The sequence below is a fragment of the Ursus americanus genome, chromosome 13, assembly GCF_024610735.1.
Source record: "Ursus americanus isolate L20-20 chromosome 13, mUrsAme1.1.p, whole genome shotgun sequence".
Taxonomy (NCBI): domain Eukaryota; kingdom Metazoa; phylum Chordata; class Mammalia; order Carnivora; family Ursidae; genus Ursus; species Ursus americanus.
In genome coordinates, this window is record NC_142139.1 from 52,618,872 (window position 1) to 52,635,868 (window position 16,997).

General features: G+C 33.8%; 1 protein-coding gene across 1 annotated transcript in view; it reads left to right on the forward strand.

Annotated features, from left to right (window-relative positions):
- TLL1 (tolloid like 1) overlaps positions 1 to 16,997 on the forward strand; it is a 202,162-nt gene that overhangs the window by 153,224 nt on the left and 31,941 nt on the right. Inside the window, exons 13-16 of the mRNA XM_045798693.2 lie at positions 4,449 to 4,644; positions 6,595 to 6,720; positions 8,775 to 8,935; positions 12,408 to 12,588. Coding sequence (XP_045654649.1) covers positions 4,449 to 4,644; positions 6,595 to 6,720; positions 8,775 to 8,935; positions 12,408 to 12,588 — 664 coding nt within the window. The remainder of the gene's footprint in view (positions 1 to 4,448; positions 4,645 to 6,594; positions 6,721 to 8,774; positions 8,936 to 12,407; positions 12,589 to 16,997) is intronic.

Sequence of the window (16,997 nt, forward strand, 5' to 3'; positions counted from 1 at the left end):
CTCCAAAGCAAAAAATAATGACTTTAGCATTGTTCCCTGTGTATGCCATTTTAAATTATATTATTTGTAAAAGTTTAATCATTTATGTAGTTGATTACATTAATTATATTTTAAAACTACATTCTAACAGTCATAGGAGAGGGTTGTTTTCATTATTATAGTAAAATTTAAAAAACATAAAAAAAATTTGCTATCCTAACCATTTTGAAGTGTACAGCTCAGTAGTGTTAAGTACATCCACATTGTGCAACCAGTCTCCAAAACTCTTCATCTTGCAAAACTGAAACTTTATACCCAAAAACAACTCCCCTTTCTCCCCTACCCCCAACTCCTGGCAACCATTTTTCTACTTTCTGTCACTATGAATTTGACTACTCTAGATACTTCATGTAAGTGCAATCATTTAATTCTTGTCTTTTTCTGACCGGCTTGTTTCACTCAGTGTAATATCCGCAAGGTTCATCCTTGTTGGAGCACGTGAAAGGATTTCCTTCCTTTTTAAGACTGAAGAACATTCATTTTGTTGGCTCATTCATCCACTGATGGACATTTGGATTGCTTCCACCTTTGATTATTGTGAATAATGCTGGTATGACCATGAAGGTACAAATATCTCTATCAGACCCTGCTTTCAGTTCTTCAGATATATTCCCCGAAGTGGGACTGTCAAATCAAATGGAGAATTTTTTCGATCTATTTTTAGTTTTTTCATGGAGTATGGGACAGCTTTTATTGAAATCATTATCTGCAAGTTGTGGAGTCTTCAGAGCTTTTTACAGATAACTACGTAGATGTAATTAAAATTAGATGTAAAATATTTTGTAATATTTATTTGGAAATTTGATTCTAAAATGAAGGCAAAGTGTATGAATGGATCCTAAGCCTGGGCATGGTCCCTTCTTTTGACCACAAAGCTCTGCACTAGTTTGCAGTTTTAGAATGAGAGGCTGACTACTTTAGGTTGCATTTAATTGATTTTAGTTCTTGGTAAATAAACATCACTCAACTTTTTCATGCTTCTTTTCTAACCTGCCAGTAAAGGCATGAGCTCCACATAGTAATGAAATGTAATATTAATCCCTTCTGGCTAATCTTTGTACTCATTCTTCCTTTTTTGTGTGTTTGAATCTCCTTCCAATATCATTTAAATTTCAGTTTCCTAAAAACTGTTCAGAGCTTACTGTCACTTTCCTTGTGTTCTATATGGACATATTAGATCTGTTTACATTACGATAAACTTGCCACATTTGTATATGGTTTATGCTCTGATTATCTTAAAGTCTGTAATAAATCAGCATCATCCTTATCAAAACATATTTATTATATGTGTAATTGTGCATGACATTGCATTCAGGTTCCAGATATGAACTGTGTCCATGCTGTAACTCAAGAAGAAACTGCTTTTTCTTTTTTTGTTTTTATAAATCATTGACTTTGGTGTTCTTTTTTCTCATGGAGCGTACAGGCAAAACACCAGTGGACTTATCCACTTTTTTAGCTTCAGTCAGATTTATTTTTATCCCTTCTGTATATCAATTGATGAAGTAATTGATATAGCCGGAGAAAATGTTACATAAATGACACAATTAAAAGAACTCAAACTTTCGTTTGTGTTCACCATCATTACTCTTATGTAGATGGAGTGCTTGCATTGCAATTAGAATTAATGCAGTTCACCTGAAAAATATGTAAAGATCATTGAGGTCATTGATAAGGTATCTAGGAGTGTTGTTGTAAAGGGATAATGCATTTCTAAATATCATAAATTCATATATATGAGCTACATTTTATTTTCTAGGCAGTTGAACAACTGTGCCATTTACTTCGTGAAAATACAGTGTAAATTTTTGTTGAGTTACCCCTAATACAAAGTGCATGGTAGTTAATATGTAAGTAATATGTAATTCATAAATAGGTACTGGTAGAAGTAATCCTAAAATTGGCCATTTTTGTGCATTTTATGCATGAAATATTTGCTCTTTATCATATAAAATATTAAACCTCAAATTTTTTACTAAGTAACCAGCAAATATACAGGTACTTTAACTTAAAATTTAAAGAGATCTATTACATACCTGTTAAAAGAACAGAGTGAGTTTTATGTACAGGGACATATCCATTATCTTATTTCTTTTCAATCACTAAAGATATACAATTTTGGGGGGGTTTTTTTGGTAGTGTCTGTCTTGTTTTCTTCCTTGTTAATACGGTAATTTTTGAAAGCCATTATCTCCTGAAAATAGTAATTAAAAACCCTTTCTAATTAGTCTTCTTATTTTTTATTCTAGTATGGCTTATAATATGAACCAATTTTATTTTTCTTAGTTGACCTGTGAAAAGCAGCTTTTTTCTTTATTGTGTATTCTCACGTCCTTTCTTCTTCTAATTCATTCTTTCCCTTTTCTTCCAAAATGATTCCTGAGTCAGGAGCAGTTCATTCTGTGCTGCTCAGACAGGTGAGGAGAGCTTGCTGAGACCTTTGGTGTTTTTCCTACAGTTTCTCACTAGTTCAGTGGTACTTATTCTTTTATCAAGTCTATACCTGGAAAGTTTGGGCTATTATTGTATGTGTCCCCTTGACCGAAGAAAGGCTTTGGCCATCTGGAAATGTTCTCATATTTATAGAGAACTCTGATTTTGAATGGAATATATTAAAGGCTGAGAGAAGATAGCATATAATATAGCTGGTCATTGGCCTTGTCCTCCCTGGTGACTGATTAAGTTACTAGTGTCACCGCTAGCTCTCCCAGGCCATCTCTCTATTTAAACAGCTGTAGTCTTAAAAATATGCTTTACAAATGAAGTACTCTTTATAGTAAACATTTTCCCATTCTTTCCCCTAATTTCACACCCACAAAGAGAATACATTTTTAGGAAAAAAAATAATTTGTAAATCAAACCTAATGAGTACCTACTGACTGTATAAACTTTAAAATTATAAACTTTACTTCCGCACTTCTCATACCTCTCATCTTGTTTTGCGTTATCTTTTTCCATAGAATTTATTGGTTGCTAATATTTTATGATTTCATTATGTATCCTGTTTGTTATCCCTTTGCTCTCTACCCATCAGTAGCATGTAAGGTCCAGGAGGGCGAGGCTCTTTGTTATTTTGCTAAGGGATGCACTCCAAGCAGTGAGAAGAGTGCCTAGCATAGAATAGGCACTGAATATTTGTTGAAGGAGTGAATGAACCCTGATTTGTGGTTGGGAAAAGGGAAGCAGCAAATATAGCAATTAGTTCTAATCTAATCTGTCCTTCAAAATCTGTTGTTTTCTATTTGTCCTTATGCTATCTAATTTGAAGATTCTCATTTTTAATGTTTTGACAAATCATGAAATAGATTCTTCAACCAACTGTATCCAACAGTTTCGTCCATTCAGGTCATGGTCCCATGGAATGAATGTATTCTCTGACAGTCATTTTTTTAATAGAAGAATTCCATAAATTAGTGAATTATATGTTGAATGTGAGTTGACAAGATGTGATACTTCTCACAGTTTATTAATTTTAGATGTCTGTGCTTTCTAGCTTTAAATATCTAAGAGTCAGGGCTAATAGCCATTTTCTGCAGGAAAAAAAGTTAAGAACTTTATTTAGAAATTGTTTTATAATTTGAAAAACTATTTGTAAATTTTGGTTTGTTGTTTTTAGAAGTTTGGGGCCAAAACATAGGTCCATGAACAGGAAGTTCTTCATAAAGTTCAATAGGCCTGAGCTTTTATTTGCATTTAGTTGTTTAAGGAAAGAGATTGAGTTCCTGCAGGTTCTATGGATTAGAAGGAGTGTGTTGGCATAAAATGGCTCACCTGAAGAGCCATATTACCTTGAGAAGGGAGTAGCCAGTGCTGATGCTACATACGGCAGTCTTTCTACAGCTATGCTGACTATGGTTAAACAATTTCATAGACTAGGGGGAAGTATGTAATTTTATATTATCAAATTTTCCTTTCAAAAGACATTTATAACTTTAAACAGTGCAATATTTATCAACAGAATTGGAATCAAGCTTCTCTATGAATAGGATAACAGTTTTGTTGATGAACTATCAGCAATTTTTATGTTTCAGAACAAATTATACATTGCTTATGGAATATCTGGCCCAGATTTTTAATTTTAAGTTTGGATTTTATTTAGCTCTTTTTTCCCCAAAGGATTACTACTTGTATTTGTTTTTTAAGGCAGCTAACTTCTGCTGATTGTGGCGTGTGTGGATGCACTGTTCCATAGACTTTTGTGTCTGTCTACCAGAAAAATAAGCCCTTTATTTAAACATGGGGGGTATAGATATTGCCATGCACACTTACAAGAAAACCTCTCATTTTGTGTAAGTAACTTGTTATATGACCCTGTCAGCACTGTGGCACTAAGAATACATAACACTCTCTCAGCAAAAATTGTTTTGTCTATTAATTAGATATATCTTCCCATATTTTTTTTGTCGCAGATTGAAAGACATGACAACTGTGCCTATGACTACCTGGAAGTTCGAGACGGAACCAGTGAAAATAGCCCTTTGATAGGGCGTTTCTGTGGTTATGATAAACCTGAAGATATCAGATCTACCTCCAATACCTTGTGGATGAAATTTGTTTCTGATGGAACTGTGAACAAGGCAGGGTTTGCTGCCAATTTTTTTAAAGGTAATTTGAAGTAATTTAAAGTGTGAGGTTTTCTTTGTTAGGGATAAAGGTGATATTTAACATTGAGTTAAGAGAGAACTACAGTAAGGTTATACTGGAACTTAAGAATGCACTGGGCATAAGGGATATTTGAGTGATTGTTGATGGTAAAAGGTTATTGGTAAAATCCTGGAATTTGGAACTTTGCAGCACAGGGTCGGAACCCCATTAGGATATTCTATCATCCATTTTTATGAAATAGCCAAAATGGCAAAATCCAGAAAGGGAATTTAGACAGGCGGGAAACATTTGCAATGTAATAAACATAAGATTCGTAACCAGAAGAAGTCATTCATCAATGTATTTCCAGATGATAACATTTCTAAGCCACCTTATAGAGAATAATGTTCCACCACGTTGGAAATAATTTTTGGCCTCCTTAGCAGAATATTCTGATACCTAAAATGCCTTTTTGACAAAAAATTACTATTGATCAGCTTTAATTTTAAATTACATAACCAAATTTTAGTATATTTTCATGTCCCGTATTTGCTGTATATTACTGAGGTAAAAAGAACCATTTTATTTATTTATTTTTAAAGGTTTATTTATTTATTTGGGAGAGAGAGGAGGAAAGAGAGCAAGAGTTTTAAGCAGACTCCATGCTGAGCATGGAACCCGACGCAGGGCTCGCTCTCAGGACCCTGAGATCATGACCTGAGCCGAAACCAAGAGTCAAACCCTTAACCAACTGTCCACACAGGCACCCCCAAAAGAAAGCCATTTTGGTACAAATAGCATCAAATTTGCATTTAGAAAATTCTTAGGCACTTAACATTAAGTGTGACATTGTAAAATAAAACTGCTTTATAGGGAGAGGAAACAAAATTTTCTCTGCATTGATTTTTGTAGATAAATGATGGTCTTAGTTGTGTACGTCAAAATTTACTGTGATTAATAACCCAACAGTTTCATTATTTAAAGAACAGTATAATGGGTTTTCCCTGAGAATTACTTAGGTATTCACCATATGATTTGAAAGGCAGAGAACACTAGTACTTTCACTAGATGCATTCAAAGTATTCATTAAAATGTACATTTACATGCATTAGTTCTGTAGTACTTTATAGTAGAAGAAACATACCATCAAGATTCTCTCTGGTGATGCTTATATATTTGGTTATGAAAAATGCCCGGAGTTTGGCCGGTGCAGAATTTCTCCAGAGAATATGGTTTGCTATTTTCTTAACTCACACTAGGTTGTTCCTGGGGATTGAGATTAGGGAATACCTTGTCCTATATGTTGTTTTAATAGTGTATATTTTTCATACGTATATATTTTTCAAATATACATTTTTATGTGTCCATATACAATCAAATAGTGTATGTATTTACAAAATATGGAATTTTTATATTTCCTGGACCAATATGTCTATATAAAAAACACTGAATACTTTACATTTAAAGATGTCCAATAGGTTTCAGAATTTTCTTTCAATTTATATTTACCATAAGCTGTTTCTTAATAATGGCATTTCTTTAAAAGCATTTTTCTGGATATCTAGCAAACTATACAATGAAATCAACAAGTGAAACTGTTTTTCCAATAAGTTTTTCTATTTTATTCTGGACATTCTCTATGTTGTAAGAATTCCCTTTGACCTTAAAATTAGAAAAAAAACCCCAAAACCCACATACCTGTCGGAGATAAGGTGATCTTCAGTTGGCACTGCTGTAAGTTTCTAGTCCTTCTCTTGGTTTTTATGCAATTCTTCTATTGCAGTGACGTGAATTATAGTATGCCGTCTGTCAAGGGCTTGCAAATCATTTCTGCTCCTCTTTTGAAAAAATCAGTTGTCTTCGTTTCATTCAGAGTTATTAAGTGTCATATTTGCAAAAAATTTTATACCTTAGTATGTAAAACACAACACTCTATCTGGTTGTTCTCTACGTCTCCCGCCATCTTTGTAGAGGAAGACGAGTGTGCCAAGCCTGACCGTGGGGGCTGTGAGCAGCGATGTCTGAACACACTGGGCAGTTATCAGTGTGCGTGTGAGCCCGGCTACGAGTTGGGACCTGACAAGAGGAGCTGTGAAGGTAGGGCCACATCTGCACGTGGAGCTCCCTGACTGATGACCCCCTCCCTCTTTGCTGCCCCATTCCTTCTTTCTTTAATACCCTCTCATTCTCTTTCCCTCTGCCTCCCTCTGTCCTTTCCTTGCCTCTACAGTAACCTCTTTCCTCAAATGGTAAGACTCAGTTTTTAGTCCTAGTTAACATGAAACCTTGACTGGGTGCTTGTTATAGAACCCGTTATTTCCTCCTTCAGTTACCAGACCACCTTGTTTATTATATCTAAATTTATTTCTATTTATTTCTCCTCTCTCTGCCTCTCTCTTTCTTGCTCTATTTATCTGTATCATCTCTCTATATATCTATTTCTATTTTTATCTCTGTCTAGATCTAGATTTTTATCCATCCATCCATCATTTATTTTTACCTTTTCTTAACATAGTTTATGGGTCCGTCTCCCTTACTAAGTGTAGAATCCTGAGTCTGAATTATTTTTGTTTCTCTAGCATCTAGCATAAACACAAAGCAGGAGCTAAATGTGTTTTATTAATAAATGATTCATAAACAAAGAGATTTTGCTATGTTTTCTCCATTTCCTCTGCACATTCTGAGATGATATTTCTTACACAATGTTTTGTTACCATGTCTTATGATCTCTTCCTTCAGAATTTAAAGCTGCTTCTTTTTTTTTCCCCTCATTTCCCCTGCTCCACCCCATTACAGGCCCCATACTTAAGTTACAAAATAAATGGACCGATCTTCCTTCCTCTGTTCTATTCCTCCTTATTCTCTCAACATATCTGCCAAAATCATTTTCATAGAACTTGTAGCAGTTTCACATTACTTATAGTTATGTATTTATTAAGTTTACTTTTGGTGGTTCCCACAAAAATGTAAGTGTAAGCTCCCCAAAAATGAACACCTTGTTCCTACTGTAACTGTAATACAGGACGTAACAGTGCCAAATGTGGCAGACTTACTTGTTTAATGAATAAATGTCTTACCCTTAACTGACCTAAATAAAAAAGTGAGAGACTCTCTGTTTCTTCTTAAAAGTTTAAAGTTTTCTCTTCAGCAAAAGTTTCCATCCTATCTATTAAACTGCTAGTCTGCTCTCTGAATAAAACAGACACAGTTATGAAGGCAATGAAGTATCTTTAAAGCAGAGAACATTGTATACCACACAATAATAAAGTAGCATGACTATTAGTTCTGTGTGGTGCCTAAAAATAATTATTTTACTTTATAATAATTTACCAAAAAGTGGTAAATATGAAAGTACAGTTAGTGTTTACAATACATTTATAAATACAGTAATATACATATATGGATACACACACGCGCACACACACACATGCACATATATACACAAAGGCAGTTAAAATAAAGAGACCAGTTACTTTAGGTAACTCTTGACTCCCGGGAAATTAATTACAAACCTTGTACAATATATGTTCCCTTTCCTTACCTTGCTTTGACTAACAATAAGGAAGAGAAGCAACATATTAAATAGTACCCCTTTTAAACAGATCATTCAAAAGGGAAAGAAAACAGTTTTAAATGGAGTTTTCGAATACCAAAATGACCTACTTACTCTAGTTAATTTTGCTTACTAGCTCAGGTAACTCCAAGAGTAGTTTATCTTGGGGAAAAGAATTTGAAGAAATAAGCAGTTGATTTTGGTCTTACTACATTGGACTATATTGTGCTTTATGCTTATCTTTCCATTAATTCTCATAACAACTGTATGGTGTAGATATTATTATACCCATTTAAAAGATATGACTACTGACACCCAGTTTTCTTTATACTGTTTCTCCAACTTTAAAGTGATCTGAAATGTCATACAGCCATAATTTGCTTGGTTCCAAAGCTATGAATTAACACCTTATGAACGGGATTAGATAATTAAAATAGTTGTACTAAAAACTAAGGAAGAGAGACTGCAGCTTTCTAGATTTTGAAAAATCTGGAAGATGGTTGAAATTTAATGCTGAGATGTTTGATTATCAATGGAAAGGTGCTAAGAAGAGGATGACTCGATTAGGGGAAAACCTTGTCCTTTTCTTTCCTTCTAGCGGCTTGTGGCGGACTTCTTACCAAACTTAATGGCACCATAACCACTCCAGGCTGGCCCAAGGAGTATCCTCCTAATAAAAACTGCGTGTGGCAGGTGGTCGCACCAACCCAATACAGAATTTCTATGAAGTTTGAGTTTTTTGAATTGGAGGGCAATGAAGTAAGTGAATAATAAATATAATTTTTCTATTGTGTTTCGGGAACCTCTGAAGACAAACTGGTAAATGGAAGGGAGGAAGGAATAAAGGAAGGAAGGAAGGCAGGAAGGAAGGAAGGGAGGGAGGGAGGAAGGCAGGAAGGAAGGAATAAAGGAAGGAAGGAAGGCAGGAAGGAAGGAAGGGAGGGAGGGAGGAAGGAAGGAAGGAAGGAAGGGAGGGAGGGAGGGAGGGAGGGAGGGAGGGAGGGAGGGAGGAAGGAAGGAAGGAAGGGAGGGAGGGAGGAAGGAAGGAAGGGAGGGAGGGAGGGAGGGAGGGAGGGAGGAAGGAAGGAAGGAAGGAAGGCAGGCAGGAAGGAAGGGAGGGAGGGAGGAAGGAAGGAAGGAAGGGAGGGAGGGAGGAAGGGAGGGAGGGAGGGAGGGAGGGAGGGAGGGAGGGAGGGAGGGAGGAAGGAAGGAAGGAAGGAAGGGAGGAAGGAAGGAAGAATGGATTGATGTTAATAGCACAATCATATAGATGTTATAGTCTTCCTTTGCTATACTGTTCACTTCTACAACTGCTTGTAATTCCTGTTGGCATTGGATGATATTTTAGACTATTTCTGGGAGGCTGAAAATTACCTAGAAGGAGTTTTACTTAGTGTATTAATAAGCAGCAATTTCTTGATTTGTGAAAGAACTATGAAAAAATGAGGGTCAGCTTTTCATGTCACGTAGACTTTTCTAAAAAAGTCAATCAGTCAGTCAAAATCAAAATCCACTGGTTGAATCATAACAGAAATAGCCCCTTAGGAGAACCTGGTATATTTTTAATCTCAACAAAGAAGCATTTAGTTGACACTATCTTTCCTTTATAAAATATAACTTATTGTAATAAAGGTCTAGTTTTCTGCCAGGTGGCCACATTTAAACAAGTGAAATCATTTATTTGAGATTTCTTCTGTGCTAGTGCACACACCAAATTCAAATGGAATGTCAAGCCTAGAAATGAGAACTTTCAGAACTGTGTCCTTTGTATGATTGGTCAACATTGGCTTAATTTCAGTTTTGTTTGAGCTTTCCTACTTTCTTTTCTTTTCACATTCTAATTTCCATATCCTTTCTTCCAATGACTTCTTTTCTGTGCTTATTTTAAAATGAACATGAGTTAATATTTCTAAGTATGATAAAATTAACTCAAAAAATTATTTTGTCTCTGACACATATCTGTTGAACACTTATAAAGAGGTGAAAAAACAGAAATACAATGTATCTATGCTCCTGAGCAAATAATTGTTGGTTATATTTGTAGATTTTATACCATTATGTTGTCTTTGTATATGTATCTTTTCTTCTTTTCCCTCTTCTTACTTTTCTTTATTTCTTTTTAATGACTTTTTTTCCTCTTAATTCTGCCTACTATAGTCAAGGCACTTAGTGCATTTTTTTAGTGCTACTAGTGGCTTTGAGGTAAAAAGAAGTTGCTGACTTTTGTGTTTCCTTAAAGGAAATTAAAGTCTAAAATGTGATGAACTTATATATTTCAGAGAATTATACAATTTTAAAGTTCAGTGGACCTTTTGAGATCCTCCTTATTATATCATGTGTTAAGTTTTATGATGGCAAAAACTGCAATTTATATTTCTCACATACTTTGTCCAAATGCAACACAATTTTCCTTTAATAATTACCTGAGATTTAGAGTAATATTGAAATGAAGAAAATATTTATATAGCATTTTTAGAAAAGTTTTCATAGGAGCAACCCTTTTTGAATATGGTTATCTCCCTACCAGTTCTGGGATTTGACATGACTTGGTGTTGAATGACTTCTACTCTCTCCATTTTCCCTAAAGCGAGCAGCTGTAACGGATATGACATTTTGATACATTAGTTGACAGATGTTACCAGGAAGGCTGGAAGTTTATATTCAGGAGGAAGGAGGGTAGATGGTTTTAAATAAATGGGTCATTGTATTCTGAAAGCATTTTCCCATGGTGGTGGTCTTTATTCCTGGGAGGACTGACAAACTCTCTGACATATCCCAAGTTTCTTCAGCTTAGAATGATGTTACTATGTGAAAGGCTGTTACGAAATTCTGTGTATTTTTGTGCGTTGATGTCTTAGTTACTTAAAATAAAGGCATGAGCACAACCTTGACTTATAGATTACTGGGTTAAGTTGAAACTTCACTGTTTTATTTATTATATTGATATCCAAAAGGAAAGATGATGTCAAACAACTTTAACCTCAGTAACATTCTCTTGCCGTATGTCAGAGCCCTCTCTAAATGGATGTTGTACCTATAATGAAATAGATAGAAGACTTTTTAAAAATTTTTCCTAGCAACATTTTGCTTATTTATCACCTCATTAATATCACAAGAAGCAGTAATTTGAGTTGACATATTGCAAAGTACAGATCCTGCCCCAGGGTTCACTCATATGCATTGTTAAACCTTGCTAATTACACATTTATGTAATAAGGTCATTCATGCAAGATGTATTCTTTAGAATGTGCCCTGTTGGAACGTTGGAGAAGTGTATTATGGAAACATCTGTTAGAGGCCATAAAATTGCTTAAGAATACCTGGCATTCACTTAGCTTCTTCCATTTTGGTGTTGTTAGTGAATTACATATAAATCAGAATGAGTCTACTTCATTGTAGTGTAAATTCCCCTCTTCATTCCACCACATAGAGTTTTTGTTAGCAATCCAGCAGCATAGCTCCAGAGTTATTTTATAGTGCCTGGCAACTCCAAGAAATTAAGAGCTATCAATTTGTTTGATAGGTTTGAAAGGCGAAGTATCCTTTTTACTGTATCCCTCAGTGTCTGTCTCCTTTGAAATTTCCTAAGGGTGCTCTTCTGATTCGAACATAGTGTTTCTGGGAGGCAGCACCGGACCAAGCCAAACTCTGTGCTATTTTCACTGAACTGCCACATATGATAAGTATAATTTTGGACAAGTTACTTAGAAATTTCTGAACCTCAGTTTTCTCATCTTTACCATAAAAAGGAATATTTCCATTGTTAATGGTCATTTCATAGACCTAATGTATCAATTTCATGTCACTCTTGTCAACATTAAATAAGACAGTACACGGCAAGTTCTTTCACAGTTCCTAGTGAAAATTTAAACATTTTTTTTAAGTCAGCAAATACTCTTCTTGTAACCATCAGCACCATCGTCTCAACAAATACGCATCTCAGTTCTAAACTCTATTTTTTGGAAAAGATATATGCTGTAAATACATGTAAACGAGTACACATTGGTATATACGTCTCTTGGAGATATTCAGAGCAAAATTCTCTAATCTATTTTTCATGCCGTCTGCCTCATATTTGGACTTTTTCCTAATTTTTTTTTCTTTACCTATTAATTCCAGTTTGACTACCAGAGGAGTAAAGAGGGGAAAAACATGATAAATTTTTCAAAAATCAATGTCAGTCATCTGATACTTTAAAATCTGGTGACTGTCATAACCATGTCTTTTCTAGGTTTGCAAATACGATTATGTGGAGATTTGGAGTGGCCTTTCCTCTGAGTCTAAGTTGCATGGCAAATTTTGTGGCGCCGAAGTGCCTGAAGTGATCACATCTCAGTTCAACAATATGAGAATTGAATTCAGATCTGACAATACTGTATCCAAGAAAGGCTTCAAAGCACATTTCTTTTCAGGTATCAGTATTCACATGCTGCATGTGGGTATCATGGACTTTGAAGGTGGATTGGCTTTCATTGTTATCTACTCTTCATAGTTTTCTGCAAATGAAAGTTGGAGGGACATAGAATGTATGCACATTTATCCTAGGTTTAACAATTTTTTTTACTTATAATTAGAATATTAATAATTGGGGGCCTGATGAAATATAGCTCTCAAACACTTAATAAATATTGTAAAGGCTAGTACAAATAACACAAAACTATTACAATAATATTTTCATTCAGTGACTTTCTAAGTGCATAGGGATAATGATACCAGACTTACAAAAAGTGGCAGACTGTTTAAAAATGATTTATCTTTTTGGGGGGATTATTTGATCTGATTTTAGCAACATATTTTTTATTCTTATTATCTAGCAAATATTTCTTATTCCTCTTATGATTATATTTTCATTTATTGTTAAGCTGATATTAAAATCGTAATTTGCCTCATCACTATAGAAAGGATTATAGTATGAAACCTACAAATATGGAAATTACAATTTTACTAAAATAATAAATTATCAGGTACATTAAGCAGTTCATACTTCTGTTTGGGATTTAATATTTAGTTTAACCAACTCATAGTAAAATTTCCCTTGTCTAGAGCTGAAATTTGGTAAAACTTCCCCCAACTTCAAGGAAATACATGAAACAACAGTGAAGTTCCTTTATTTCCCCAATTTGGAACCATACCTTACTTACAAAGATATTATTCTGAAACTTCAAAAATAGACAAAATTATAATAAACCTTAGTATAGCAATCTGCTTTTCAAACTGGCAAGCAATTTAAAGCAACTGAATTCCAATTATATTTTAATATTAGGTAATTTGGATTGAGTTAATTCAAAGTCCATTTATTCCAAACCCCATGTGTTTAAAATTAATGAGATTTACAGTGCCCAGGGTTTGTTTGGGGTTTTCAGTGTAATTGAAGTTAATGGTTCACAAGCTCCATTGAGGTCCAAGTTATACACAGAAGTACATTCAAAATACAAGGGATCTTGGCTCTCTTCTTCTCTTTGCCTTCTTTCCCCCAGATTTAATTGCCTTTTAAAAATTCTTCTCAGGCATTAATTTAAGACTTAGGTTATTCAAAGTAGCATTTTAATATCCTATTTTGATGAAAGCAAGACATTCTTAGACTCTACTATTTTATAAATATCATGTGTTTTACAGATTGTAGGTGACCTAGTGGTTAGAGATAAGGGTTCTTTTTTTAGAACCACCTAAATATTTATTTTAAAAATTGAAATTATAAAATGAATGAATGAATTTTGTCATAGTATTAATTATGTTATGGATCCTTTTTACTTTACCATAGTCATAGATTTTATTTAATATTTACTTTTTTAAAAGATATATGCTACATATATAGTGGCAAAGTATGAATAAATTTAAAGCTACCCAGAATATTTAAAATTCACTATCTGATCTTGTTGGTTAGGAATAAACTTTCCAATTGTAAAGATAGATTGTGTCTTTAGAGCGATACTACTGAAATATAAAGCGGCTACTTTGGTTCTTACGATATAGATATGAACACACATAAAAAAGATGCTGTTCTTCAGCACGTCCAAGTACATATTCTTTGTTCCTATCTCTGTGTAGCTGTGCTTTGTGACATTATCTGAGGACGGAGTGTGGGTAGTTAAGTAAATGGAACAATGAGGTTCAAGGGGGAATTTAAACCCTAAGTGCGCCTACGATAGCTGCCATTTTGAGAATTTATTATGCAGGCATGCATCATCTCTTTAATAATCAAAATAAAGCTGTAATATCCTCATTATTATATTCACTTGACAGATGAAGCAGCTGAGGAGTTAAGTAAACTGCTTAGTGTCATAAAGCATTTAAACCCCCGTTTGTCTTGGTTTATCTAAGAGCTGATCATGCCCTTTGAAATAGCATGTTAAGTGTTTCACTGAACCTATTTGTGACCTGAAAAACAACAGATCTACTTTTCACTTCTTTATTAGATTAATGTTTTGTAAAGTCCAAGATAGTTATCATTAAGTGTAAACTTCCAGTGGTTTCTTTTTGATGCATTGAAAAATATCAGCAGTTTGTCAGATTCATATTTAAAATACTGTGGTTCTAGATAAGTATTAGATCTCTTTTACGTTTAATTTCCTAGGAGTTTCTGTTAGTGGGGAATATGTTTGCTCAGGAAAGGGAAGGTAAAAACATTGTAATAAAGAGCTGGTGTGGTACTATCAAGAGATGGCAACAAATTCAGACTCAGTTTACCTGATGTCCTTATGATCATCATACAAAATTATAATTACAAAAGATCACCTACTTTAATAGATAGGCTCTATTCCCATTGAAAATGTTATTTTGGAGATCTAAAATGCTTTAAGTGTAATAATATATAATTATGTGTTCAAAGTCAAATAATTTGTTATATTTATTAGAAAGTAGACATGTAAACCATGGGGATATTGTATTTCACAAACAATTGAAGAATTTTTTTGTTTGTTAAAATTTACTCTTGGGGGATTTGACAAAATACATTGCTGGGTTTATTGTGACAAACTCTTTAGAAAGAAATTTAGCATAGGAATCAAGAGTCATTACAATGACTATTCTAGGTGCCTCAGAAATCTTATTCTTGAGACACATTTATAAAGAAATGTTTCAAAATCTGGAAGAAAGATTTCAATATACTATTATAGTGATAGAAATTGGAAACAACCTAATGGTATGACAAGAGGAAAATGGTAAATAAATTATAACAAATACACTTTGTGGACTTTCCTACACCGTAAAGATGGTTTAATGATTCTGTGATATAAAAAGTTGTATATGATAAAACATTAATAGAAATCTAGGTATGAAACTATCTGCACACCGCATACAGCTAAGCACATGGTGGGAACAAACCTGAAAGTAGCTATATAAAAATACCGAGAATGTGCGCTAAGGTGGGAAGATGGTGCATTATAGCTTTTCTCCAATTTCTCTCAGTTTTCAATTTAAATTAAAAAAAAGAACTGTAATTAATTAATTAATTTTTGAGAGAGAGAGTGTGTGAGCGGGGGTGGGTGGGTGGGAGGGAAAGGGAGAGAGAGACTCTTAAGCAGGCTCCATGCTCAGCACAGAGCCTGATGCTAGGCCTCCATCTCATGACCCCGAGACTAGGACCTGAGCCGAAATCAAGAGTGGGACACTTAACTGACTGAGCCACCCCGGTGCCTCTAAAATAACCTTAGAAGAAAAACACATATCATATTTCTGTTACCCCAAATATTGCTAGATTTGTAAACATTGCCTAATAGACTTTGATCTTTGAGAGTGAAGAAACTTTTAAAGTCATCTCTTCTATTAATTAGTTAATAAATATTAATAGAGGTTAATAATCCTAACACAAGTATTTTGAGTTGAGTTAAATGTAATAATTTTAACTTTATAGTTATTTAATAATATTATCTTATTATAGGCAGTTGAATAGATGTGTTACTACAGTGTATTTGTTAATCAAGAGATATCTCAGGAAGATTGAGGCTTAAATGCTTCTGTTTGTAATCTGTGTTCTAAAGATTTCAGAAGTGGTTGTGAATTTGTGAAAACATGATAAGGAATATAACATGTTCAGCTATTTTTCCATAGTCTTGTACCAGGAACAATTACCAAGGATTCAATAAAAAGAAGAAACAATATTTGATTATAGGTGATTCCATATTATTTGGGAAGTTATTCAAAAAGTAATTCTTGCAGCTTAGTGATACATCAAGGAAAAAGACACATGAAAATATATTTAGAGTTTTAATGTGTACAGTGAAATAAAACATTTATAGCATCATTTCCAAATACAAATATTTAATAAAATAATCATATAGAGATTGTAATTATTTTTGTACGTAGCTTCTCATTTTAAATAAGCACTTTATGGACCTAAGAAATGGAATTGGAAGGATGACTCTAAGAGAACTTATTAACAAAATAATGTTGAATTCTGTCACTTCAGTATTTATAAAAGTAAGAAACCATCACAATAAATTCTGATTTAAAATCTTAACAGTATCATAATAAAATCTTTCATTAGACATGAAAAATGCTATAGCTTGAACATTTAGAAGTTATTGTATTATACAGGAGGAAGTCCACAAGCCCCACTACAAAAATCAAAGTGTCATATACTGTACTGATTTTAGGATATATTTAAAAAACAATATAATGAAGTAATATGAAAGCAAATATGGAAATTAGGACAAAGTAAAGCTATTTGGACTGATATAAAATTGTGTGTCTATTCAGGTGTTTAGCTACACTAGAAACAACACAAGCATTTTCTAGAAGATAGTCTAGTCCAATAATATATTACTGTTATTTTTTTGGACTGAATGAGGTTTGTTTTTCTATTAACACTAATCACTTATTT